Raw genomic sequence first — 27,225 nt, forward strand, 5'->3', positions numbered from 1 at the left:
TCTCTGATTAAATGCTTATAGTAATTTTCTGATAAGGAGTTTAGAACAATTGCACACAAATCCCTGTCCTATCACTGGCCCTAATCACTTGGGTTTCCCAGTCTATAGCAGGTAAGCTGAAACATGCACCTAATACTATGGTATGATATGGAAATTTACATGAAATATTCACCAAGGTTTTTCAATTTTGTTCAGTTTATTTGACAAGATGTGTGAAAAGTGTGTTCATAGCCTGACATATTAATGAAAGGTATTGTTATATATTGACAATGTAATATTGATAGTATTTCTACAAAATATCAACATTTCTGTTACATCATCATATTGTTGCCACTTCCAGCCACAATGAGATTTGTTGGAAGAATCCTGAGGAAATGTATTTCATCCACAGAAGAGGTAGTTCACAAAATCTTCATTCTTCAGTTTGTGAGTACTTTTCGTTGGTCTGGAACCCCTATAATATCAGATACATTAGAGTTTTTACAGAGATTATCTATAAATATTATTCCTGTGCATCATTCCTAGATCAAATAGGAGTGGTGGTGATGATGGTACACAATGTACCCTTTCGAAGATCGTAAATACAGAACATTTTGCACTGTATGGTATGAAATCTTTTGGTCACAATTTGCGGGCAACTTGTATGACATTTCACAATCACCTGTCCAAGGCCTCAGACAGCAATATTATTGTGCACCTTCCTGTTTCATAGAACTGTGTGTCATTGATGAGAGTGGTACTGTCCATAGCAAAAATCATGCACCATCTTTTGCTACTGTCTTTGTACTCTTTCCCCGTGCATTCCAAATATTCCAGTATGAAATCCACATGAACTAGACCTCACCTCACATGAGGAGGATTGTAAGACACACTGCCATCTTTGTTCATTACACACACTGTTACAGCAAATACAGTGGGTGCTCAGCTTCGTAACACCTGTTAAGTGATACTGCTACTACACCTTTGCCATCGCTATATTTCCTAACAACAATAGTATTGTGACTAATATTGTTGTATGCTACTTTTCAATTTGTCCTCATTTTCTTGTGCAGGCATTGTTGTGGTACTCAATTAAAATAGATAGTCCTAACTATAAAACAACTAATTTGAGGTTTATATGTTTGAAGTATTTGTAAACCTTTCTGGCTATTGTCATTACTGTGTTTGAGATAACACATTATCTTTGAGCTCAGAATATGTGTTAAGATTCTAAAATAGATGAGCAGCTATCATATTGCGCAGTAGTGTTGTGGATCACTTCTTGTGGACACAGTTTTTTGTTGTACAATATATTGTCACATTGAAACCACAATCAAGTCCAAATCCAAAGGCAGGGTCGTCAATGAAGTACAACACTTAGAAATCAAAGCACATTTATTACTGACACAACTGTACAGACAGAACAGAAATGAGTTCCTGGACAGAAAAAGCAGCTATTTACACAAGCATCAAATATTCTAGAATGGCGATATTTATACAGACATAGTATATTGAAGAACATACAAAAATTGCAAACATAATATGTTTCAAAAACATTCAGAAATTGTAAATATTAACAGACGACTGCTGGTGGTTGAGTTTGTACTGGCAGAGCAGCAGTTTAACCCCCTAACATATTGATTTTTCCCCCAATTATGTTCGAAAAAATAATCCATTCTTTCTTTTTTTTTCCAATAATGAAAAATGTCCCATAATGAATGACACTACATATAGACATATAAAGACAGTGCCCCACAGCTCGTCATATTCACCATTCACTAGGTGCCTTGGGGATTTTTCTCTCTTTGGTGACGAAGAGGCACTTTTTCGGAATCAGGTGGAGATCTGCCATCTAAACACACTTCTGCATGGTTGGTGCCCAGTTTTTGTGTTCTTCATATGTATTAAACAATGAAGTCAGCCTGATAATAAAAACACATCATCCGCATAAAGTGTCGAAGCAGGTTCTCCATTGTACATTTGAAAGTGGCTGTTGCATTAAATAATCCAGACAGCAGAACTTTGAACTCATAGAGGCTGTCAAGGTCAAATGAAAGCAGTCTTTTCCCAGTTGACCCTGTCAGGCTTGATTTGCAAGTAGCCTGTCTGCATTTCCATAGGTGAAAAATAATTCGATCCTTTCAAGCAGTCCGAGGTATCCATCAGTGTGCAACAATAGATTGATGTCTTTCTTCATTTTTTGTTCAGTCAGTAGTAGCTGACACAGAACTGCCGTGTGCCATCCTTCTTCTTCAAAAGGACCACCAATGAAGTACAAAGACTCACTGAATGTTCAATCATGCCATCTTGCAGAATCTTTTCCACTTCCTCATGGATTATCCATCATTCAGCCAGTGGCTCTCTTGTATGAGCCCTGGCTAATGGGTGGATGGTCCCCAGCATTGATATGGTGTTTTATCATATGCCACTTTGTCTGATTTTTCTCCAAATTTCATTTGAAAGTATCCAAACATGGATGCAGAGTGGCTATTACATTGCAGAATGGCCAGCATTGTTCCACAGTCATTTACATCTACATTTACATGCATACTGTGCAAGCTACTGTACAGTGTGTAGCGAAGTGTACCCTGAACCACTACTAATCATTTCCTTTTTTGTTCCACTCGCAGATAGAATGAGGGAAAAACAACTGTCTACATCATTCTGTATGAATCCTGGTGTCTTTTATCTTATCTTTATAGTCCTTATGTGAAATGTATGATGGCAGCAGCAAGATCATTCTGCAGTCAGCTCAAAATCCCAGTTCTCTAAATTTTCTCAATAATGTTCCTCGAAAAGATGTTTCCCTCCCTCCAGGGTTTCCCGTTTGAGTTCCCAAAGCATTTCTGTAACACTTCAATGTTGTTCAAACCTACTGGTAACAAATCTAACAGCCTGCCCCTGCGTTGCTAGTCTTCCTTTAATCCAACCTGGTGCGGAAATGTATTATATTCAGACTCAAAATATGTTCTATAACTCTGCAGCAAACCAATGTTAACGAAACTGGTCTGTGATTTTGAGAGTCCGTTTTTTTACCCACATTGTATACAGGAGTCTCATGTGCTTTCTTCCAGTCACTTGGGATGTTGCGCTTGGTGAGAGGTTCATGATAAATTGAAGCTCAGTAATGGGCTAATGCTATAGAAAGGCCTTGTAAAACCGAATTGGGATTCCATCAGGACCTGGCTACTGTCTTGTTTTCAACTCTCTCAGTTGTTTCTCTGTGCCAGACATGCTTATTTCTATGTTATCCATACACACACTCTGCAGTGATGAAATGATGGTATTACTGGATATAAGCCTCAGACCCGATCAGCAGTTTTACAAGGGACCAAAATTTTCTCTGGTTCTCAGCCAGATCTTTTGTTAAGGTGTGATGGCGGCAGTTGTTGCATGCTTTGCACGTAGATATTTTCACAGGTGCACAAATCTGTACTGATTTTTGCCTGTCAACATTTGTGTGTTCTCTTTGAACAGTGTGTGCAGCAGCCTTTGCTTCCTTAACATTTTCTGAATTCCATTGTTTAACCACAGTGGGTCTTTTCCATCCTTAATCCACTAACTACACACATACAGGGTGACAATTATTGAACTATATGAAAAAAGTAAATTAATTACAAACTACAGCATGCACACACTTTATTCAACATGTAAATGTCACTACAAATATTAGGGTTTAGGTTTTGAGATGATCAATTTGCCTACCATCATTGGCAATGATGTGACGCAGATCAATAGCGAAGTACTGCATGACCCGCTGAAGTGTTGGAACATCAGTCCTGTTGATGACCTTCGGAATGGATGTTTTCAGCTCAGCAATGGTTTTGGGGTTATTGCTGTACACCTTGTCTTTAATATAGCCCCACAAAAAATAGTCACATGCATTCAGATCTGGATCATATGGTTGCCAATCAAGGCCCATGCCAGTGGCCTCTGGGTACCCCTTAGTCAGATTGCGGTCCCCAGAGTACTTCTCCAGGACACCAAACACTCTCCTGCTTCGATGGGGTCGAGCTTCATCTTGCATGAATCTCATCTTGTCTAAATCAGGGTCGCTTTGGATAATGGGGATGAAATCATCTTCCGAAACCTTCGTGTACTATTCGAAGGTCTCCATGCCATCAAGGAATATCACACCAATTATCCTATGACTGAACATTGCACATCACACAGTCACCCATTGAGGGCGAAGAGACTGCTCAATCGTGAAATACGGATTCTCAATCCCCCAAATGCGGCAGTTTTGCTTATTGACGAACCCATCCAAATGACAGTGGGCTTCATTGCTAAACCAAACCATACTAATTCCCATCATGCCTTGCAGCCAACCATGCAGTTTGAATGCCCTAACACAAACTGTTCAGAAGTTATGACAATTTCTTTCATATAGTTCAGTAATTGTCACCCTTTACTTTTCCAGAGTATGATTACAATCTGTGTAAACTTTGCACATAATTCCTCTATCTCCATCATCTGGAACTAAATGATTGCAGCTCCTCTTTCATCTGCATGCAGCATGCACACATCCTAGCAAGACAAACTGAAGAAGTAAACTACAAAAACTAAGAGATACCTAGATATCCAAGTACGTCCAATGGACACTGATACCTTAATAAACTGTGTAGCTGGCTGTTCAGTAGAAATGACAATTGAGCTACAGATTGGTTGACTGTACACTTAAAAAATTTAAACCTCTTAAGTACAAAAAACTCATGAAATTAAAGCAATATGTACTACTATGAGAACACAGAAAAAGCTAAATACGTAACTTGCTGCCCTGGTGATGTCACAGGTGACAGTAGGAGCTGGACTGAAAGGCTAACAATGCTGAATCTAATGGTCACTTGTGTTCAAACCAACCAACGAGCAACTATTGTGCCACTGAGTGCCTGGTTGTACACTTACAAAAAAAAGAGATTAAACTTCTTAAATACAAAAACATGCGGGCCATATCCTATTGGCAGTTTGAAGTTTAACTGACTTTCCCTGTGTTGTCTGTAGTGGTAATAGAGCATGATTCTTCAGTGACACTAAGCTGCCCTTCATGGACTGGTTCAGATGCCCCAACACACGTACATTTAGGGATGGTTTGTGGCTGCTCGTGACAGTTAGTGATCCAAAGTTCTCCTGGACTGCCTACAATGCTTATGATCATCGCTGGCAAGTTGATTTCTTTAACCTCAGCAGATTTTTGTAATCGTCAAATCTTCACAGTTTTACTGTGTGTCTCAGTTGACTACTGGAACTCATCTGTTGCTGGCAGCAGGACATAATCATCTTCAGCAGCAAACAACTGCCCGGAGCTATGTGTGTACATTGTAACAGCTTCGTCAATCTGTATCTCTGATCTCACACAGTTTGATTACTTTTGATGCCTGCAAGAAGTTCTATCTGAGAAGAACATCATGACTCCATTCTGTTAAAACAACAAATACGAAAGGGTTGTGTTCGGTCGTTGATAGTTGCTCTTGTTTTCTACCATTTTTCCTTCCTAACCCTGTAGTCTGTGGTATTACTATTGTTAATAATAATAATAATAATAATAATAATACAGCTGTGAAATTTATATCCCTATGTTGTTACAAATATTTGGCTGTTTCTTCCGAATATGTTGCAATTTCTGAAGTTGTTATTATGGTGGAATCTGAGAACCCAGCTAGGTTCCCCCTACCTCGTGAATGCATACCGGATTTTGCTCATGTACTGATATGAGAATGTTACAATGTTTCTTGTTTCCAAACATATTACCTGCCTGCCACTCTCTCATTGGCTGTGTAGAACCAGGTAACACACCCCCTTTCATTCCCGTCGTACATCACGGCGAATGTCGACAACATTGCAGCACGAAACGCTTAAGTATACCCCTGTCCCCTATCTAGACTTTTACCATCTCCTGCAGAAATGAATACTATTCTTGAGTATTTGTTCAGTTTTGAAGTCAGTTTGATTCCGAATACAAATGGATTCAGGCAAACCGCAGTTTAAACATGGTATATGTTTATAAAAAGCCAAAGTACGTGGTATAGATTCCCATGGTTGGCAGAATCATGAAATTTGCTGCTCTCTCATCATTCCCCTCCCCACAATCACCCTAGTTCTCAGCCAAGCTGATGTTTATTCACTGTCCATCCCTTCCATAGTGCTGTGCTTGAGCGAGTGAAAAACACTGCAATATCTTCTAGTTTGCAGGTTATGTGTAACCACACCAACTAATACATAAATAAAAGATCCCAGTAAGGATTCAGTCCCATTCTCAAACTTTCGCTCATCCTGTCATTTATTGATATCTATTGGTATTATCTCTGTGATAGCTCTTGCGCTGTAAGACAACATCTCCATTTTTGAATGTTGCCTTTACTTAAAAAACAGCATTAATGTTTGTATACAGTATCCATATGTGAATGAGAAGGTTTAATTCAAACCTGTTCAAATACAACAAAAGTTTGTAATGTGGTAGAATTTAATGCTATTTCTACTGTATTTCATAAAATTGTCAAATTTTAATTAAAGCAGTAGATGGTTGTAGTGGCTAGTTCACAGTTTCTTGCATATCTCTTACAATAGTGTCACATGAGTCAGCCACCTGACTGCTCGAGACTGCTCGAGCAATGTCGATACTGTATCAAGCGCTTCGGCGTATCAGGGAATCTCGAGCCTATTGGAATGCGAGTATTGTTTGCTGAGCCTTGCTCTTCCAAATTCTTCAAAATAAATCTGTGTGTAGCCTCAGTAGCCAAAGATTCATCTGTAATATAAAACTGCCCCTATATACACAACAAAACAGCATAAAAATGTTGATCTCAACAGCAGCGATTTAATTTCCAAATATAAGATGACTGTATGTTTTTTGAGTGATAACTTTTCGGAAAAAACCTCTCTTTTGATCTGGTAAATACAATGCGTACACAACTGGAATCAAGAATGGTGTTATATACCAAAAGAATGCAGTATTTATGGCCATCCATAGAGCACTACAAAACATGATAACTTTCCCATGACATAATTTCATAATATGCAGCAACTCTTTGTGTGCTTCGTAAACAATGGACAAGTGCTGTACAGAACATCCATTGGTCTCTGTCATCCATGACCAACTGTATGCCCTCAGCCGGAATATCCACAGTTTTCCTGTGGAAACGAAGTTCCCATCTACATTCAGTGTAATGAGCTGGTTTACGAACTAGCCAAAGAACAATGGAGGTGAAAACATTCAAATTAGCTATTGTAAGTGCTGGTTTAAGGTCACACATTCAGTGCCACACCCTAAAGCAGTGGGAAGACAAATTGAAAGATAGTACACACTCCAATAATCCAGAGCCCATCACACACACACACACACACACACACACACACACACACACACACACACCACCGAGGTCTTGGCAGACTTCACTACAAAGCTCAAGAAGGGAAGGTATTGCCTTATGCCCTCTCAGAATTGAACATACCAAAATAACTAATGAATCGCTACTACTACAAGAAGAATCATTGTGGTGGATGTGTAGAGAAACATTGATGGTATGATTACCTGCAACATCAAATGGACCTAATACACCACATATCAGAGTGTCTAGTGATTTATGAAATGAGTATAAACTTGTGCTATGTTTCCCAGAATTATGTGGATACTGCAGCAAGATTTAAAGGCAGCACTGGTACATGTAAGTTTATGAGGTGGAGGTGAAACGTCTTGTTGTCGATATAGCCCCAAGCACCACTGTATCAGTTCTTCATATCTCACTGTGCCGTGGATGTCAAAATATCCCTATTTCTATATCTGAACCTACAGTACTGACTACATATATGAGGTTGCCATTTTAACTTTTATGCAGTTATCTCAGTTTTGCACTTTGACAGTTGAATTTGTAAACTATGAGGTTCATTCAAATGAAACCTGGTCAGTGTGTCTACCTTTGCCTTACACATAAGGTGGCACCATGCAACTGCGGGTATAGTGATGCTATCTATTAGTAGAGAGACTGACGCGTGCACACCGTTTGATGTTGCATAACAGCAGTGTGGTTTCATGCTGAAGAGAAGGTGGTCACACAAGTTACTGTCCACTACCGAACATGCAGGCGAGTAAGCAGTAATAGCGAGGAGTGATTTGATTTTTGGCTATGGAAGGAGTTGGAGGCCGTGAAATGCGTTGACAGACAATGGCTGTGTACGGTGAGTACAGTCTGAGTTGTTCAAATGTTTTGGAATGGCGCAAACGATTCCTTTGGGGAAGCGAGTCACTGGAAGACGATGCTCGTCCTAGACAGGCTCATCGTGTCATCACACTGGAAATGGTTGTGGAAGTGAATGCTTTAGTCTTGAAAAACCGCAGAATGAGCATGGACCACTAAAACAAGCTATTCACAGACATCGAGTCGCAATGGACGACGAAGTGTGTGACAAGGTCCAGGCCTGGATCTGACAGCAGCCTGCTCCTTTCTTCAAGGATGGAATCGACTGGCTAGTGTCGCAATGGGATAAATGTGCCAACAGCTTTGGCAACTATTTTTGCTTATGTGTACTGTATATAACTTCATTTTTGAGTTAATAAAATCGTTACTATTACTTTACACTACTGACTGGGTTGCATTTGAATTCATGTACCTAGTACATAACCTATGATGGTTTTATTACTATTAAACAAAGAGAAGGATAGAAACATGTCTCATATCTTCAGATACTAAGAAATGATCGAGGGACTAATAACCATGTAGCTGAGTCTCTCTGTATTTACTATCGTCATCATCATATTATGCTTACTAACAAACTCATGTAAAAATGTTGAGAAAAGTGCTAATGTACAAAAAATGTTAACAGTATTAATTTCTAAAATGGAACAGTTGGAGGGAGATTCCATATTACGTGAGATGGTGTCTTGTATAAGGCAGAATTTCTCTTCAGATTTTGCTTAGCAAGACAGAAAGTAAGAAGATCTGAAACAGCTGAAAAATGATTACAGAACAGAATATTGCAACACAGAGAGTGAAAATATAATAGCTAATTTCACACTGTGATCATAATAGCTTAGACACTGACACAAAAGAAACAGATCAGTGAGTAGGAAAAAAAAAGTGTAAATATTGCAGTAAACACGTAAGTACTTACTCTACAATAAGAGGGAAATGATTTTCTGAAAAGCTGTTGCTGCCAAAATTTACAATGAGAAATATATCTTTTATCATGTAAATACACAATGAAATTAGGCAACAGGTATTTTCAAATGTGTATACTATTACCAAAAGTTTCTAAATGGCGGAAATTTATTTTACAATTCAGAATATAATAGAAATTTTGCACAGCACTCACAAATTTTCAAAAATACACAATATATCACGATACACATGAGTCTTGAAACAGTCACGAAAGATTCTAAGAAAACCACACAAGCTGTAAAATATGAGAATCCAGAATTTCAGATTGATTCCGACTGGCTCACAGTGTTTCACACAAAGGAAAATCCAGAAGTTTGTGGAGCACCAGCAAAGCATGTCTCCCACTTGGGGCAGCTTACAATGTTAACAGTATTCTATTCCAGACATCATGTTTGCTCTTTCTTCTTGTCATTGTGCTAATGGAAATCATAACTGAATATATCTTACACACAGTTGAATGTCTGATTTATGTGGATTCCAACATTCAGTAGCAAATGGGAACTGGATCTTGTTATGTTATTGGAATCCGTAATGTTTATTAATAGATTACAGTTGAGGGTAATTAAATAATATTGAATAATATTAAATTATTCAATCTTATTTAAAATTATAATAATACTGAATGATATTAAATAATGACTCACTATTGGAATTATATGTTATTGATAGACTCTTGAGTTTACAGATGCATTGTGGAGACAGCACAGGGTGATAATTCTGTAAATCTGTTCTGCATACTTCACCGTATGTAGGTGATATCTGTACACACAGTTTCTATCAGTGGGAACAGTTATTTCTGCAGCTGAACTGTGCCAAATTCAGGAGCTGATTTGTTTACTTATGAACTCAGTATAAAACTTCATAATACCTACTGTGGCTTGGTTCAGTTTCATTGTTTCAGCTACTTTCTGGGTACACTTTTGCTAAAATCTGCATCATTCGTCTTTGCACTGGCTGGCATGGTGGCGACATGACATAATTTTCTGTTATGATGAAATATTTGAAAATATAAATCACCATCAATTGGATTTTGATGTTCTGTGTGTTACTATGCAGCTATGATGCAACAGTTGCTATTTGTGCTCGCATGTGTGTGTGTGTGTGTGTGTGTGTGTGTGTGTGTGTGTGTGTGTGAGAGAGAGAGAGAGAGAGAGAGAGAGAGAGAGAGAGAGTTTAATTATATAAATAGTTCCAGAATGAGATTTTTCACTCTGCAGTGGAGTTTGCACTGATATGAAACTTCCTGGCAGATTAAAACTGTGTGCTTGACCAAGACTCGAACTCGGGACCTTTGCCTTTCATGGGCAAGTGCTCTACCATCTGAGCTACCCAAGCGTGACTCGCACTCTATCCTCACAGCTTTTATTTCTGCCAGAGTACCTCGTCTCCTACTTTCCAAACTTTACAGAAGCTCTCCTGTGAACACCTAGAGCACTTGCCCGCAAAAGGCAAAGGTTCCAAGTTCGAGTCTCAGTCCAGCACACAGTTTTAATCTGCCAGGAAGTTTCATATAAATAGTTGCTGCCTTAATGTTGTTTCTGTATTAGAGCAAATCTCTGATATAATTTTGTGCAGAGTGTGATGAACTATTTGCCTGAACTTGACTCTACATACATTTGCCTGCATTAGTTGTTACTAGCCCCTGTGTGGGAATCATTTGTGAGTTGTTCTGTGTAGTCATGATAGCCAGATCTGGTTGACGCTTTGGTATAATAGCAATCATTAGTGCTATAAAGAAAGTCGATAATGGCTTTACTGTTACTGCTGCAAAGTTGTTCTTTTTTTTTCTGTCTCCACAATATTCCAGCAGTGGAGCACAGGGTGGTTTTGACAACTTAGTTATGCAGGTCTAAATATTTAATTGCTAGAATGCATACCAAACACAACTGATTTGTTGTTCGCAGTGTAGACTTTTTTAAACTGAGATTGTTTCTGAGACACTCTTCAGTACTTGGAGGTTTGTGACTATTCCTATCAGTTGCCATTTTTTGGAATAAAGGTATTGATTGCCATCAGATTTTCTCAGCACATCTGTCATGATTCTCTATATTAAAGTAGTGAACAAATGCAGACACAAATCTTACTTGCACCATTGAGAAATTTAGTATTTAAATTTATTAGTGTTGTAAATATGGTTCATTGCCATATTAGTTATCACTTGTGATTAACAGAAAATAGAGGCATTTTGTGGTGGAGAGTCTGTTAACTGAGCTAATTTAAATTGTTTACATGCAAGTGTCTGTTTTCTGAGTAATGAATACACATTAAAATGAAGCAAATTAATTTGTCTAAATAATGCATCATATTACATCAGTCAATGCGAAGTTGAATAACTACTGCATCATTATTACTTTCATTAATTGTGGCATGTTGATTCGTAGGTGGAAAGCTTGACTCCTCAGCTGATCAATGCTGGCCGTATTCGTAAAAGCTATCCAGAGAGCAAAGCTGCTGATGAACACTTTGAAAATTTAGTTTCCCAATATTCTGATAGCATTCAACGAGTACGAGCTCTATGTGATGAAGCTACTGATTCTGCTGACTTTATCAAGATGTCTGGTGAGTGTAACCTTAAATTTATTTTTAAAATAGTAACTGTTCTAGAAGAAGGAGTTACATAGTTACACCCTCAGTACATTGTAACTGAATTGGTTTCATTATGAAGACCCAGTCTGTCAATAGCAGAGATAAAACTGCCAATTTTCACATTTGGTATGAGGTAGGAATCAAAGAACATTAAATGCTGGACCAGTGAGATTGTTATAAAGCAGGTGGTGAAATCTTCATAGCTAGAAAGAAAACAAACATACACACTCTGTATAATGGTCATATAATGTATTCAGAAAAGGCTTTCCATGTTGTACATCAATTGAGCAAGAATGAGGTGTTTTATTTGTCTGAATGGGTAATCTACATAATAATATTAAAAATAATGATTCGTATTATATTTTAGTTTTCACAAAAAATTTAGCGGGGTTTACTATTTCTTAATTTATAGTTTGCAAGTAACTACTCCCAGTAGTTTGATTAGAAGTAGAAACAGATTTGTGAGTGCTCTGTTGGACTTCTGCCTTGTGTTATAATCAACAAATTATTTAATTTTGTTGGCATGTCCGGTTCCATGCTTGAAGAGCCCAATATGAATGACATTTATTGAAAATATAGTCTGTTATGTTAATTATACTTAAGTTCTATCTAAAAACAAAGATGATGTGACTTACCAAACAAAAGCACTGGCAGGTCGATAGACACACGAACAAACACAAACATACACACAAAATTCAAGCTTTCGCAACCAACAGTTGCTTCATCAGGAAAGAGGGAAGGAGAGGGAAAGACGAAAGGATGTGGGTTTTAATGGAGAGGGTAAGGAGTCATTCCAATCCCGGGAGTGGAGAGACTTACCTTAGGGGGAAAAAAGGACAGGTATAGACTCGCGCGCGCGCGCGCGCGCGCGCGCACACACACACACACACACACACACACACACACACACATATCCATCCGCACATACACAGACACAAGCAGACATTTGTAAAGGCAAAGAGTTTGGGCAGAGATGTCAGTCGAGGCGGAAGTACAGAGGCAAAGATGTTGTAGAAAGACGGGTGAGGTATGAGCGGCGGCAACTTGAAATTAGCAGAGGTTGAGGATTGGCGGATAACGAGAAGAGAGGATATACTGAAGGGCAAGTTCCCATCTCCGGAGTTCTGACAGGTTGATGTTAGTGGGAAGTATCCAGATAACCCAGACAGTGTAACACTGTGCCAAGATGTGCTGGCCGTGCACCAAGGCATGTTTAGCCACAGGGTGATCCTCATTACCAACAAACACTGTCTGCCTGTGTCCATTAATGCGAATGGACAGTTTGTTGCTGGTCATTCCCACCTAGAAAGCTTCACAGTGTAGGCAGGTCAGTTGGTAAATCACGTGGGTGCTTTCACACGTGGCTCTGCCTTTGATAGTGTACACCTTCTGGGTTACAGGACTGGAGTAGGTGGTGGTGGGAGGGTGCATGGGACAGGTTTTACACCGCGGGCGGTTACAAGGGTAGGAGCCAGAGGGTAGGGCAGGTGGTTTGGGGATTTCATAGGGATGAACTAAGAGGTTACAAAGGTTAGGTGGACGGCGGAAAGATACTCTTGGTGGAGTGGGGAGGATTTCATGAAGGATGGATCTCATTTCAGGGCAGGATTTGAGGAAGTCGTATCCCTGCTGGAGAGCCACATTCAGAGTCTGATCCAGTCCCGGAAAGTATCCTGTCACAAGTGGGGCACTTTTGTGGTTCTTCTGTGGGAGGTTCTGGGTTTGAGGGGATGAGGAAGTGGCTCTGGTTATTTGCTTCTGTACCAGGTCGGGAGGGTAGTTGCGGGATGCGAAAGCTGTTTTCAGGTTGTTGGTGTAATGGTTCAGGGATTCTGGACTGGAGCAGATTCGTTTGCCACGAAGACCTAGGCTGTAGGGAAGGTACCGTATAATGTGGAATGGGTGGCAGCTAGAATCCCTTCCCTTCTTTCCGCCGTCCACCTAACCTTTGTAACCTCTTAGTTCATCCCTATGAAATCCCCAAACCACCTTCCCTACCCTCTGGCTCCTACCCCTGTAACCGCCCGCGGTGTAAAACCTCCACCTACTCCAGTCCTGTAACCCAGAAGGTGTACACGATCAAAGGCAGAGCCACGTGTGAAAGCACCCACGTGATTTACCAACTGACCTGCCTACACTGTAAAGCTTTCTAGGTGGGAATGACCAGCAACAAACTGTCCATTCGCATTAATGGACACAGGCAGACAGTGTTTGTTGGTAATGAGGATCACCCTGTGGCTAAACATGCCTTGGTGCACGGCCAGCACATCTTGGCACAGTGTTACACCGTCTGGGTTATCTGGATACTTCCCACTAACACCAACCTGTCAGAACTCCGGAGATGGGAACTTGCCCTTCAGTATATCCTCTCTTCTCGTTATCCGCCAATCCTCAACCTCTGCTAATTTCAAGTTGCCGCCGCTCATACCTCACCTGTCTTTCAACAACATCTTTGCCTCTGTACTTCCGCCTCGACTGACATCTCTGCCCAAACTCTTTGCCTTTACAAATGTCTGCTTGTGTCTGTGTATGTGCGGATGGATATGTGTGTGTGTGTGTGTGTGTGTGTGTGTGTGTGTGTGTGTGTGTGTGTGCGCGAATCTATACCTGTCCTTCTTTCCCCCTAAGGTAAGTCTTTCCACTCCCGGGATTGGAATGACTCCTTACCCTCTCCATTAAAACCCACATCCTTTCGTCTTTCCCTCTCCTTCCCTCTTTCCTGATGAAGCAACTGTTGGTTGCGAAAGCTTGAATTTTGTGTGTATGTTTGTGTTTGTTCGTGTGTCTATCGACCTGCCAGCACTTTTGTTTGGTAAGTCACATCATCTTTGTTTTTAGATATATTTTTCTCACGTGGAATGTTTCCCTCTATTATATACTTATACTTTAGTTAAACAGAAAAGATCTTTATTGCTTGGAATTAAAAGCATATATTTCTCTCCCCATTTTGCAACTTTTACAGCATTTATTGTAAACTGAAGCAAGTCACAGAAGTGCAACTTCATTGAGCAGGAAATTGATATTTAAGTTGGAATTTGTTAAGTAAAGGGAACTTGCACACATTTATGGCACTTTTATTTCTATTACATTGTTGCAAATGTTGGATTTTGTAATAACAGTAATAATAATAATAATAATAATAATAATATTAAAAAACAAGAATGTGTGTGTGTGTGTGTGTGTGTGTGTGTGTGTGTGTGTGTGTGTTTGTATATGTGTGTGAGAGAGAGAGAGAGAGAGAGAGAGAGAGAGAGAGAGAGAGAGAGAGGAAGAAGACAAGAGTGACCTGTTGCTCTTAAAGCTGACAAAATTTGTAAGCTGTGCTGTAATCTTAAACTTCTTGTTTATATCTACAGCTCAGTGCTTCCCCTCTGCCATGGAAAGGTGAAAAGTTCTTGGCCCAACACAGAAAAAGTGTTCGTATCAATGAAAGTTTGTTTTTGTTGTATTGGTATTTGCTGTGCAGTAAATTAAGCCTAGTGTCAACTTGATATGTGGAATAGTTTTGTGTATATGGCTTCTTATCATAGTTGTATTGTTTTTTGTTCAAGTTGATAAAGTGGAATACTGTGTCATCATAAAATTCTTTCTTTTGGGTGATTGATTGCCAATGATAATTGATTCAGTGTTGGTGAAGCTTTGTAAGGAGTGTGCTCTTCATTTTCTACAGTTGAAAAATGACCATATGAATCTAATATGATCTTACTTCTTTTTAAAATCGTCCATGTTGAGAATTTTTTACAGCCATAGCTGAATACATTGAGAGAAAGCAGAATATGATATTGGATGATCTGCAGTTCCAAATATATATCAGAAGTGAGAATACTGTACATTATAATAGAAGAGTTAATTGTGAGGACGTTTTGTGCAAAGTTGGTGCCACATTTCTTAGTTTGCTGATCAAAATCAAATGCAAAACCAAATTACTCTGTAATGTTTGAACCGTTATTCAGCTAATATTGTGTGCTGATTTTGTACTGTGACTCCACATGTCTTAAATTAAACAACATTCAAAAATGATGATGGAAGCAAGTGGCCCTACACCAAAGAAGCAAAAGTTAAATTCATCTGTCAGGGAGTCTACTGATTGATTACTTTAAAGCAGAGAGAGAGAGGAATTTCTGGAAGATCCACTCTGTCCACCATATTTGATACCTTCTATGTGCCTCATATTTCCACATCTCATGAATTTGTGGTTAAAAATTTGCATGAGTGTCATAAAGAGGTTATGATAGACATAGATTGTATATTTTCCTGATCTTCCAAAATCGCACTTCAGATAAAGAAGCTACTCATTAGTAGAATGTTTGTCTAAATACAGTGAACTAAATGGGAACTACTTTGAAATTAAGTATTTAAATGACACAGTCTTTCACTACCGAGTCAAAAACTTTTCACCTTGCCCTCGTATAAGGTAAGGGGTTATCTTTACTTGTAACACTCATTAAATTCCATTTCTGTAAACTAGTTATTTCATATTCACATTACATGCAGCTCGTGCCACACAATACATCACTTCTCAGCATACTTTATTTTGTCAGTCTTCAAAGACAAGTAGTCAGTAATGCTATCAGCACACCAGAAATATATCATGATTATAATTTTTTGGCCGAAGCAATACTGGAAAGTTGTGGATGGAATCCAAACAATGGAATAAGTGAAGATAACCTTTCACCATATAATTGTGGCATTGAGTGGTAAACAGGCACATAGGAGGAGATTAAACTCACAGTTAATCTTTAGGACACTGTCTTTCCTCACAGCTAACTCCATCCAATGAAGCCTCTGAAGGCTCAGTTGTACCAACCAACTGACTGACTGCTGTTTCATCCTCAGACAATAGGCGTCATTGAATGCGAATTTGGAGGGACACGTGGTCTGCACACCGCTCTGTCAGCTGTTGTCAGCTTTCATTAACGGAGCCACTACTTCCCAGTCAAGTAGCTCCTCAACTGATCACACAAGGGCTGAATGCAGTCCATTGGCCAACAGTGCTCAGCAGAACTGGATGGTCACTCATCGATGTGCTAGCCAAGCTCAACAGCAATTGATATGACATGAACCGGCGTTACCACAATATCAGAGCTAGAAAGTGGTAGTGTGGGAAGATTGAATCGAGGACTGGTGAGAGGAAGAAAGAGGTGGGGAGGTAAAGGGAGGGAGAAGCAGAAAAGGAATTGAACAAGCTTTCCCTAATGCAGGTAGGTAAAGTTGTGTGAGCTACACATAAAAAGTAAGAGGTGTGTCATCAGAGAAGGTGAATAGAATTGACAGAGAGCACAAAGAAAACTGAGGAGGGTTAGATGGATGGAACAAGAGTGAAGTGCTAGAGGAGGAGGTTGCCGAGGCACGTGGACATGGCTGGAGGTGGGTGTGGTATAGAGGCTTGCAAAGGCTGAGACCATTGGGATTGGGATATCGAAGGATATGTTGTAAGGACAATTCCATCTGTGCAATTCAGAGCAGCTGGTGGTGGGAAATTGGTGATATCCAGATGGCACAAGTTGAGAAGCAGCCACTGAAGTTGAGCATGTAGTGCGCAGTAGCATGCAACTTTACTATGGGCCACACTTTGGCAGCTGCCATTTATTCTGATGGGCAGCTGATCATTGGTCATTCCCACAAGCCTGTGCAGAAATTGCAGCAGAGTCAGTAGTCATTATATGATGTGAGTGCTTTCACACTTGGCCCTGCCTCCAATCAGGTAGGAAGGATGTGTTTGTTATAAGACTGGAATTGATTTTCTGGATGGTTGTAATGGATGTCTCACATGGCTATGACTCCTACCTAGAGGCCGGAAAAATTCGCATTTTGCGGTAGATGCGAAGTAAGTGCGAACTGTGCACCAAAATGTGAAAGTGCAAAATTACTTATTAGACACTGTTTCATAGTGAATTGTGTCCAAATCACCTATTCATCAAAGATAGTTTGAAATAGTTTTATTTTCTGAATACAACATCAAAAATGTAGTCAGTTACTGGCATTGTACACCATCTGGTGAAGCCAAATTTGGAAACCTACTTGCAAAATAAAATGTATGAACACAATGATGTGTCAGTGCGCTCAGTGATCTGGTGCCATGCCAGTTGTGGACAGTTGAATAGTCTAAGATACACATCATGCAATGCAAAGTAGTACTTAGTAATGGGTCCTAGTATTTTATAAGAAAGATGCACGTATGTTTGTTTGTTAGCTAAAGCTCAAAAGATAGTATAATGAAGACAATTTAGTAGTACTCTGCTGATTTCAACAAACAATTTCACGGTAGCTGTCCCTGAATACTTTGTGTTGTGCGCTGCTCATTTTCTTTTCTTATTTTGAAATAAGTGAAGCGACTAATCGTGGTCTGCCACGGATTTCAATTACGACCATTACAATACCAGAAGGGATCAGCGATCTGTGTGACAATGTGTCAGTTCTGCTGTAGGCAGCTGCCCAACAAAAAAGAGGCGGGGTTTGTTTCCCCACACTGCTCCCTCCCCTGTGGTCTTCTTGTCTGTTTACACTCACGACCGTCTGTGACAATAGCCTACAGCGCCTGCCCTCTGCGGTATAGCAATTGGAAAACAAAACATGTAACGTTTTTCGATGGTGCTGAAATTCTTCCGCTAACATTAAATACGAGTTGCTGTATGTTTAGATCTACTACTACGCTAAGTGACTTGTCAGTTCTATCTGTAGTGTTGTGAAGCATGTATCATAGGTCCATGAATGCCCACAAAAGGTCAAAATTAGTGGTCTGCAGATTTTTTTTGATCTTCAAACTGGGTGGGAAAAGACAAATAATGTCCGGAAACACCTTATTTGGAGACAAATTCACTTAACTGGTGTGAAAATGGTGCTTTTCAACAGAACTATCATTTTTGAAAGCTTAAATTCAGCCAAACGAAGAAAATGTAGGCCATTACGGAAGAAAAAGGTGTTGAAGTATTTGGGAAAGCAAACATTCCAGTTAAAAAGTTCTCAATCAGCACATTTTTTAACAGGCCATTTCAAAGAACTAATAATCTGTTTGTCTTCACTCTGTAGCATGACAACTGTTGAAATTTGTGCATCTAATCATTTACAAAGAATATATATGCAAATTTCGAGAAAAAGAGATGTGAATTCTGTAAAAAAATTGATTAAAGTTTTGCCGAAAATAGATGCTACTCATATGGTAAGAGCTTCGAAGTAGGTGTAGCATAAGAATAGGCAAGGATATTTCATAGAGATATTGGTGGGCAGCAGAATACCATTTCTAAGATGTGGAAAACATATTGGTAGGGATGCCATGAAATGAGGAAGGACATTGTTCTAAAAGTTAACTATAAGTTCAGTATTGTTTTATGTGCCTGTCTGCCAGTCAACACCTCAGCTATATCCTGAGTTGCTACTGACACTCCAGGAATTTATTATGAAAGCTATACTGTTTGAGGAAATGTAATGTTTCATTTGCTAAAGAATATAGAGAGACATGACAGACTCTTTGAGCAACACATTGCATTTTGTTCATTTATTTTTGGAGAACCCACTTACTTACATCTCTGCATTTCCCATGGTTTTTTGCATGTATGAGGAAACTTTAGAATAATGAAAGTATAATGCTGTTTTTATTTCTTTTACTGTCTGTTTATACAGCAGCTTGCAGTTTGTTATAGTCTGTAGAGTACTTACTTTCTGGCAGACATAAATATGCTATAGTGACATCTAGAGATAACAAACTACTTATTATTAGAGTCCTATTTCATCCCTTATAGTTTTTTCAAAAGGCATTTGTGAGAGAATATTGACTCATTTAACTAAGCAGCACTTGTTAATTACCTCTCAGTGTGATTTTTGTAAGTGGTTCTCTTTGTCAAAAGCAATACAAGACCTCACTAACGAAGTTCTGGCGGAGCTACAACCTTGCGGAAGTGAGTGATTGTATGAATCACAAAATTCTGCAGTACCTGGCATTCAATAGTGTGATGGCATTAGTGACATATATTTTGCATGGATGGAGTCTTCCCTTCATAACAGAAAGCAGAACTTTTGACCATTTCCTGACGACAACAGATGACATGATTGTATTAAAAATTTTAATGTTTGTTTGTAAATTAAGTATGTTGTTATTTATACTATATTTCATATTGTGCTTAAAAACAATATGAAACAGAAAGCAAAGGGTGTCATTGACAGGATTGTGTCACAGATGTGGAGATAACCTCAGAATAGGAAACACAACATGGGGCGATCCTACAAGGATTGATAATGGCTCCACTTGTGTTCTTAGCCTACATAAATGATCTTCCAGTGACTTTAAATGACAGCTGAAAAACTTTGACTTTTGCTGATGACACAAGCATACTAATCAAAAGTCAAAACTCAACCTTACCAGACAGCTGAGATGGTAGTTGAATAGGCATAGGCCTACAATTCACAGCTAACAGTTTGTCTCATATTACGTGATCTCAGACAAGCAATAATGACCAATTAGCAAAAGTAGACATTAATAGCCATACACTATACGATACACTCTGTATAAAATCCCTCGGGATTCAATTCAATAACAAGTTAAGTGGAGTCAGTGCATAGATAAACTAATCAAGAAGCTGAGGTCAGTATGTTTTGCCCATAGCTTGAAATTCTTACTCTCTCTTCCCAATAATTCACTCCTTCATGGTTCTGTTGCTGATGATAAGGATCAGTTCAGCTGTAGTGTGAGCTACAGAATCACAATACGAGATGTACAAATAGTTTTCACAGAGACTTTGTCTCCTTGTCTAGGGATCAGAGTGGAGACTCTGCCCTGATGCAAAGGTATTCAATGAGCTCCCATCTAACATGAAGCAAGACATTCAGAATCCCGGCCACTTCAAAAGAAAATTAAAAGTATCAATAACTGCTCTTCGAAAAAGCATCTGAATATCTAGAGGCAAGGATTGAAAAGTTCTGTTAGCCACATAGCAAGAAGCAGTCTCATTTGTGAAGCTGTGTGCCTAGTAATAATGTGCTGTAAACAGGACTTAGTATTTGATGATGTAGGTAACTATTTTCTTCACAAAATACCAATGTAATCAAGAACATTAATAGAAGATAAACAGAAGTTTTTTTTCCCTAATTTGATTAAATTTAGTTTGCATAAGCATGAATAGCATTAAGCAGCGTAGTGATAATTTATAATTGATACAGTATACAAATACGTTTCCATGATTTGCTTGTCTTTTGTTGGTGTGTACTTTAACTTATTCCACATCCCTGAGGGTTCTCCTTCTTGATAACGGTCTACAGACTGCAATGAATTAATACTATTGCATGTACATATCAATTACTCCATTACTCTTGTCAATAGATTATTGTCTGAACCACCAGTGTCTGGTTTTTTCGTGTACTTAGTGAAGCCTAAATACCCTGTTGATGTTTTTGACTGTCATTTGCTGTGGTGCTATGAAGCACCCAGTTCATAAAGGTAATGTGGGTGTATTTGACTTTTGTCTTAGTTACAACTATTTTTTGATGTTATCCATTTTATAGACTTTATTGAGGTAAAGATTGTTAAATGAACTGTTATATTTGTTTGGCATGCAACACACAGTAAAACAATGTGAACTCTCACTAATGTTCATCTGAATCCTCACTGATATGTGATATACAGATAATACACATCTGTCAAATTGTGAGACAGAGTTGCTTCCCCTTGGTAAAAACTAATCTTACTGTATTGCAGAGGAGCAAATACAGAAACACACAGTTCTTTGTGAGGATGCAATTCACACAAATCAACGCCAAAAGATGGTTGACAACACATCGAGCATCGCACGACTTGCAAACCGTGTACTTATGGTGGCCAAACAGGAGAGTGATAACTCAGAAGACCCTCAGTTTGTGGACCGTGTTAATCGTGCTTCTGTAGCTGTTCAAGGAAGTAAGTATTTTATGCCACATTAGGTCAACTTTGTACATTTTTTCATTTCATTAGTTTATTAAGCTGGGCATCAAAATTTGTGTCTTTTATCTGGCATTTAGGTATTATGCATCTTGCCAATCTGTCAGCTGAGTTCATGACAATACAGCCTGTGAGTGTGACTGCTCTTTTTAAGATCTGATGATAACTGTAAAGTTGAAACTTGTAATAACAAATAAAAATGTGACCCAGACTGTGAGTTCTTTAGTTTATTTGGATATTAAGGTCTCTGGTCCCCTCTGAAGGTTCAAATGACATCATTTCATGCCCTGTGTGTAATATCAGAGGTTTTATGATTGTGATTGATTGATTGATAGCATGTTTCCTGGTTGGAATTTATGCTGCTAGTGAACATATGGTCACTGCTCAGAACTCATGAAGATGACGACTAGTATTGTACACAAAATGAAAGAAACTCACAACTATGCCATTATTCTTGCAGATTGCATGGCCCATGCAAGCAACAATTTTTTTTGTAAGTTTTAGATAGTAAAAGCTTGAACAGAAAAAAATGTTATGGTCCAGAAACGTTTTGCAGTTGAATCAGTGAGTAGGAAAAGTGGTCATGTCTGCTTTTTTCCAGTAATGTTTACCAGAGATAACTGATGTATAGATCTACACAAATCATATGGTATAACAGGGGTCATGTCCCATCAATAGAAGTGCTTGTTAGAAGATTATTGAGTTAGAGAAGGGCTCCAGTGGACCTGTTCCAATAAAAAAGAACAACCTAGATCATGTAAAGAAAATTCTACAATACATACCTAATGAATAAAAACTGTTTTACACCAGTAGCTGCCATTGTCCTGCAAATGATGGACAAGATATAGATGAAGCATACCCACCATTGTCTGCTTTGCTGTATTTTTCTTGTGGTCATATTTTGGTTACATTATGAATAAACCTGTATGCTCATAAAACACTCTTTTTATTGCTGTAATGAGTATGTAATATAAACTTGCATAACACCATCTTTCCTGTGCAAATGGAATGCCGGTTGCCTCATCAACATCATCAGGTTCAAAAATGGCTCATCTTCAGCACATTCAAACTCAATTACTGATCACAGTCAATGGCTAAATTATGTTGTAACAGTATATATTTTATCACCCTGTGGCCAGTTGCTACATGCCAACTCCACGACACCATGCTTATATGTGTTGTGTAGTAGAACAATTTTTTTGTGTCTACTGAAAAATTAACTTTCTGGGAGATGATCCCTTTTCCAACTCACCAGTTTAGTTACTTACAAACATGTATACCCTCTTGATAAACACTCCTACAATTATCTCCATTGCTAGTATAATACCTAATTGATACTCAATAATTTTGGCAAATGCTTGTAAATAATTCACTGAAGAGCACGCACAAAAGATGATAAAGTTCAGTTAGCAGCTATACTTACCTAAAATCATAAATTCATAATTATAAATACCTGCAGGCTAAAGTTCCTGCAGATTAAGCCTGAAGTCTTCCTTCTGACTGCACTGCACATAATCATTGTTGCGGAATTCTTTTCCTACAGTCAATTTTCACATTCAAAGATGACCTTTTGGGTTTTCTTACTCCCATCTCCAAAAGCACTTATTTATCTACACCTGCTCCCAGTGCACTATGTGACAGGAAGTAAGTTGCCTAACAGCACAATATTTTTGTGAGTCAGCTGCTCATCGTCTTCAGATGGAACCGTATCAGTCCGTTGTGGCTCACCAACTTATATACTGTTCCACAAAAAACACAGGCACCAGGAGGCATGGCTGTAACATCATTGCAGGAGACATTGTCCAGGGCACCTTGCTAAAAAAATGCTCTGTGCTGGAAAGCCTGACCACAAGCTGCTTACCTCGGCATGTGCGTTGGTGCCCAGCTTAGCTGTCCTGGCTTTGATTCGGTATTGGTGTTATCTTATTGAATTTGTCTGTGGCTGATAATGCCTTAGTACTGTCAATCCAATTCACTAAGCTGAAAGTCTGTCTCTCAATTAATTAAGTCGTTCACTATGTGATTGTCATTTGGTTCATTAATGACTGCGTCCCAGGGTGTGGAAGTGGACAAGATCATCTTGGTCTCTTCATAATTGATGTCGTGTCCCATATTAATACAGTTTCAGCAACAACAAATTTAGCTCGCCAACCTAGTCTGATGTAACATCTGTGTTCATTGTTTCTGTGTTTAACAGTGTGACATGTCCAACCAATGTAAGATATCGCACACAGACACAGAATCATATATATTGCTGGTCTCCTTAGAACTAGGTCATCTTTTTGGAACGCAGTGCCATTTGCACTTGTCCCATAAGACTGAAAACACTTTTTACTTGGTGTTTCTTGAAGAGTATGCCAGTCTTGAAGGACATGCAGTCACTATAAGGGAGGAAAATCATCATAGTGAAGTTTTCCATTTCTTGTGGCTGCTCGTGAGGTTCAGCATCTGCTTGTTGAAAAGTATGATGAATTTGCTTGTTGGTTTACCGATTTTGAATAAACATAGGTGATAGACAGCTAAACTCTGCTAAAAGTTCTCTTGATCTGAGATATCCTGAGCTCTATGGAAAATGTCCATAATACACAGCTGCATAGGGATGGGTTATAAGAGGTCATCACTTGCAAATACAGACTGGTGTGTTTTAGTTTACAAAAAACACTGTGGCCCAAGGAGCCATCTTCTCTTGTACAAACCATGACATCTGGAAGTGAGAGGTCTCCATTCTCATTTCCATGGTGAAATGATTGTTTGGATAGGGTGAATTTAGATGTTCTAAAAAGGAAGGAAGCATTGCTGCTTCATGCGGCAATACCACAAAGGTGTTGTCTGTATACCTCCAAAAACACCCACTGAAGCGCTTTGTCCTTGAAGTCTTCCATAAAAAGGTTAGCTTCTAAGGCAAACAGAGGGCTACCCATAGCAACACCATCTGTAGAATTGGTCTATGCAGCAGGCCACCTGGACGCTGAAATTCTTCATTGACATGTCATGTGAACCTATTATGAGTTTATATATCTAAAAACAAAGATGATGTAACTTCCCAAACGAAAGCGTTGGTATGTTGATAGACACACAAATAAACGCAAACACACACACAAAATTCAAGCTTTCGCAACTAACGGTTGCTTCATCAGGAAAGAGGGAAGGAGAAGGAAAGATGAAAGGATGTGGGTTTTAAGGGAGAGGGTAAGGAGTCATTCCAATCCTGGGAGCGGAAAGACTTACCTTAGGGGGAAAAAAGGACAGGTATACACTTGTGCGCCCCCCCCCCCGCCCCCCCCCCCCCCCCCACACACACACACACACACACACACACACACACACACATATATATATCCATCCGCACATATACAGACACAAGCAGACATTTTCTGCTTGTGTCTGTATATGTGTGGATGGATATGTGTGTGTGTGCGAGTGCATACCTGTCCTTTTTTCCCCCTAAGGTAAGTCTTTCCGCTCCCAGGATTGGAATGACTCCTTACCCTCTCCCTTAAAACCCACATCCTTTCATCTTTCCCTCTCCTTCCCTCTTTCCTGATGAAGCAACCGTTGGTTGCGAAAGCTTGAATTTTGTGTGTGTGTTTGCGTTTATTTGTGTGTCTATCAACATACCAACGCTTTCGTTTGGTAAGTTACATCATCTTTGTTTTTAGATATATTTTTCCCACGTGGAATGTTTCCCTATATTATATTCATGTTATGAGTTTATATGTTGATGAGCTCAAATCACCTAAATTATAAACTTCCATTAATAGCTCGAAAATGAAGGATTTTTGGACATTTGTTTATATGAACTTTTTTCTTGTTTGGTGTAAGGAACCTGTTCTTAAAATTATTTTTGGCACACACTTTCTTATTATGCCGGTCCAACAATTTACAAGGCCAAATTAGCTCTGATTTAAGCATTCATGAATTTTGTATATCAATCGTAATTTTTACAGGGGGCCTGCAAGAAGCATAAATATTTCTCTTATCTCTGCTTTGCATTGCAAAGGGAGTAAACACTTGGCTCATGACACTTCTAGTGCTGGCAAAAGCTTTCACTCTCCCCTCCTTATAATCCCTGTCCAGTTGTTGTTCCCACATGGTTCCTTGCCTTTTGGTATTCTGCTTGAATTTATGGTCTACCATTATTTGATAGGTAAGACTTGTAAATCTGAGAACTCATGAGTGTGAACACACATCCCTCCACCCCCCCCCCCCCCCCCATCTCTTCAACTTCATCTGCTTTTGACTGTTCATTAAGTGGAAATCTTGATAGTTTAAAGGAAATATTGAAATATAGCAAAATAAGTTCAAAGTGTGTTTTTAATCTACAGGTCTGCCACCCATGGTACATGGCGCAAAAGCAGTTGCTATGAATACTCAGGATTCTATTGCTGTTGCAAGGTGGCGAGAATCTAACAGAGCGGTAACTATTGTAACAGTTTCACATATCAACATTTTTGTAAAAAGCAGATGATCTATTTTTTATGTCAAAATGTGGTTAACATGTAAAAATTGGTAAATCCTAATTTCACTTTTCTGTAGCACTGATACATTTCATTTGCACGAGTGTAATTTTGTATAGTTCGCAGATATGAGAACTGACGCACAGTCGATTCAACAATTTGTGAATCTAAATTATTGACTGGAATAGTAGATAGGAAAGATTTAGAAAAAGTGAAATTTGTTGAAAGACTGCTCCACCATCACATTTTAAGATGGAAGATAGATTTAACAAGAAAAAGTGGAATGTATATATCCAGAGAATATTATTTAAAGTATAATAAGTCTGAAAGTTTCAGGAAAGTGTAGGTAAAGTACAGAGACAAATGACGAATTTGCAGCACTCAGCAGGGTTTTTAGAACAAGGGGAAACCTATGCCAACAGCAGCTTCATTGGTATTTGTATTGTTATGAAGAGGAAACAAGCTTTGCTACTGAAAGACCCCAATAAGAGAAGTTCATTGTCATGCAGAGAAAGTTTTCTAGCAAGTCATCTTTTATAGTTCTTCTGTTGATCATGGACGTCAGATCATCAAATGGTGCTAACAACCAGTCAGTGGATGGAAGTCAGAAGACAAATGATAGAACAGGCAGCCACATTAATCTTCTTGGGGAATTGGTTGGCCCAGTAAATCTTCAAATTCCCATCCTTGTCATTGCAAGTCTCATTGATTTATATCCATGACAGGTAGTCTAAATTATTGAGCCAAAGAGTTCAAATCCATCTCACTGTATTTGCTATGAGGGGTTAGAAACATCCCATTTATCATGTAAGAAGCAGTCGGGAAAGGCAAGACAAAAAGTTGGAAGATACTCCCAACTGCCTCTTGGTGGTGGTGGTACAGGTGGTACATCTCCCTGTACTAGGAGAATCAATGACATTGTCATTTCCAACTTGACACTGGGCAGTTACCACAAAGATGGCAAGAAATTATCCTTGATAGTAGTAGCACACATGGTCCTAGGATTTTTTTCTGTCACATATCATTTCTTTCACCTTTGCAAAGATGTGTTGATATGAAACATGATGAGTTGCAGTCCTATTCAGAATGCCCATAATCTGTAGGTTCCCCTAAAACTGGCTGTATAAGTCAGTTCAAAGGTTGG

General features: G+C 39.0%; 1 protein-coding gene across 1 annotated transcript in view; it reads left to right on the forward strand.

Moving 5' to 3' along the window:
• The window catches only part of LOC124721847 (vinculin), a 302,703-nt gene that overhangs the window by 169,670 nt on the left and 105,808 nt on the right, over positions 1-27,225 (forward strand). The window contains exons 12-14 of the mRNA XM_047246978.1: positions 11,513-11,690; positions 21,406-21,603; positions 25,950-26,041. Coding sequence (XP_047102934.1) covers positions 11,513-11,690; positions 21,406-21,603; positions 25,950-26,041 — 468 coding nt within the window. The remainder of the gene's footprint in view (positions 1-11,512; positions 11,691-21,405; positions 21,604-25,949; positions 26,042-27,225) is intronic.

Source organism: Schistocerca piceifrons, chromosome X, assembly GCF_021461385.2.
Source record: "Schistocerca piceifrons isolate TAMUIC-IGC-003096 chromosome X, iqSchPice1.1, whole genome shotgun sequence".
In the NCBI taxonomy this organism is placed as follows: Eukaryota; Metazoa; Arthropoda; class Insecta; order Orthoptera; family Acrididae; genus Schistocerca; species Schistocerca piceifrons.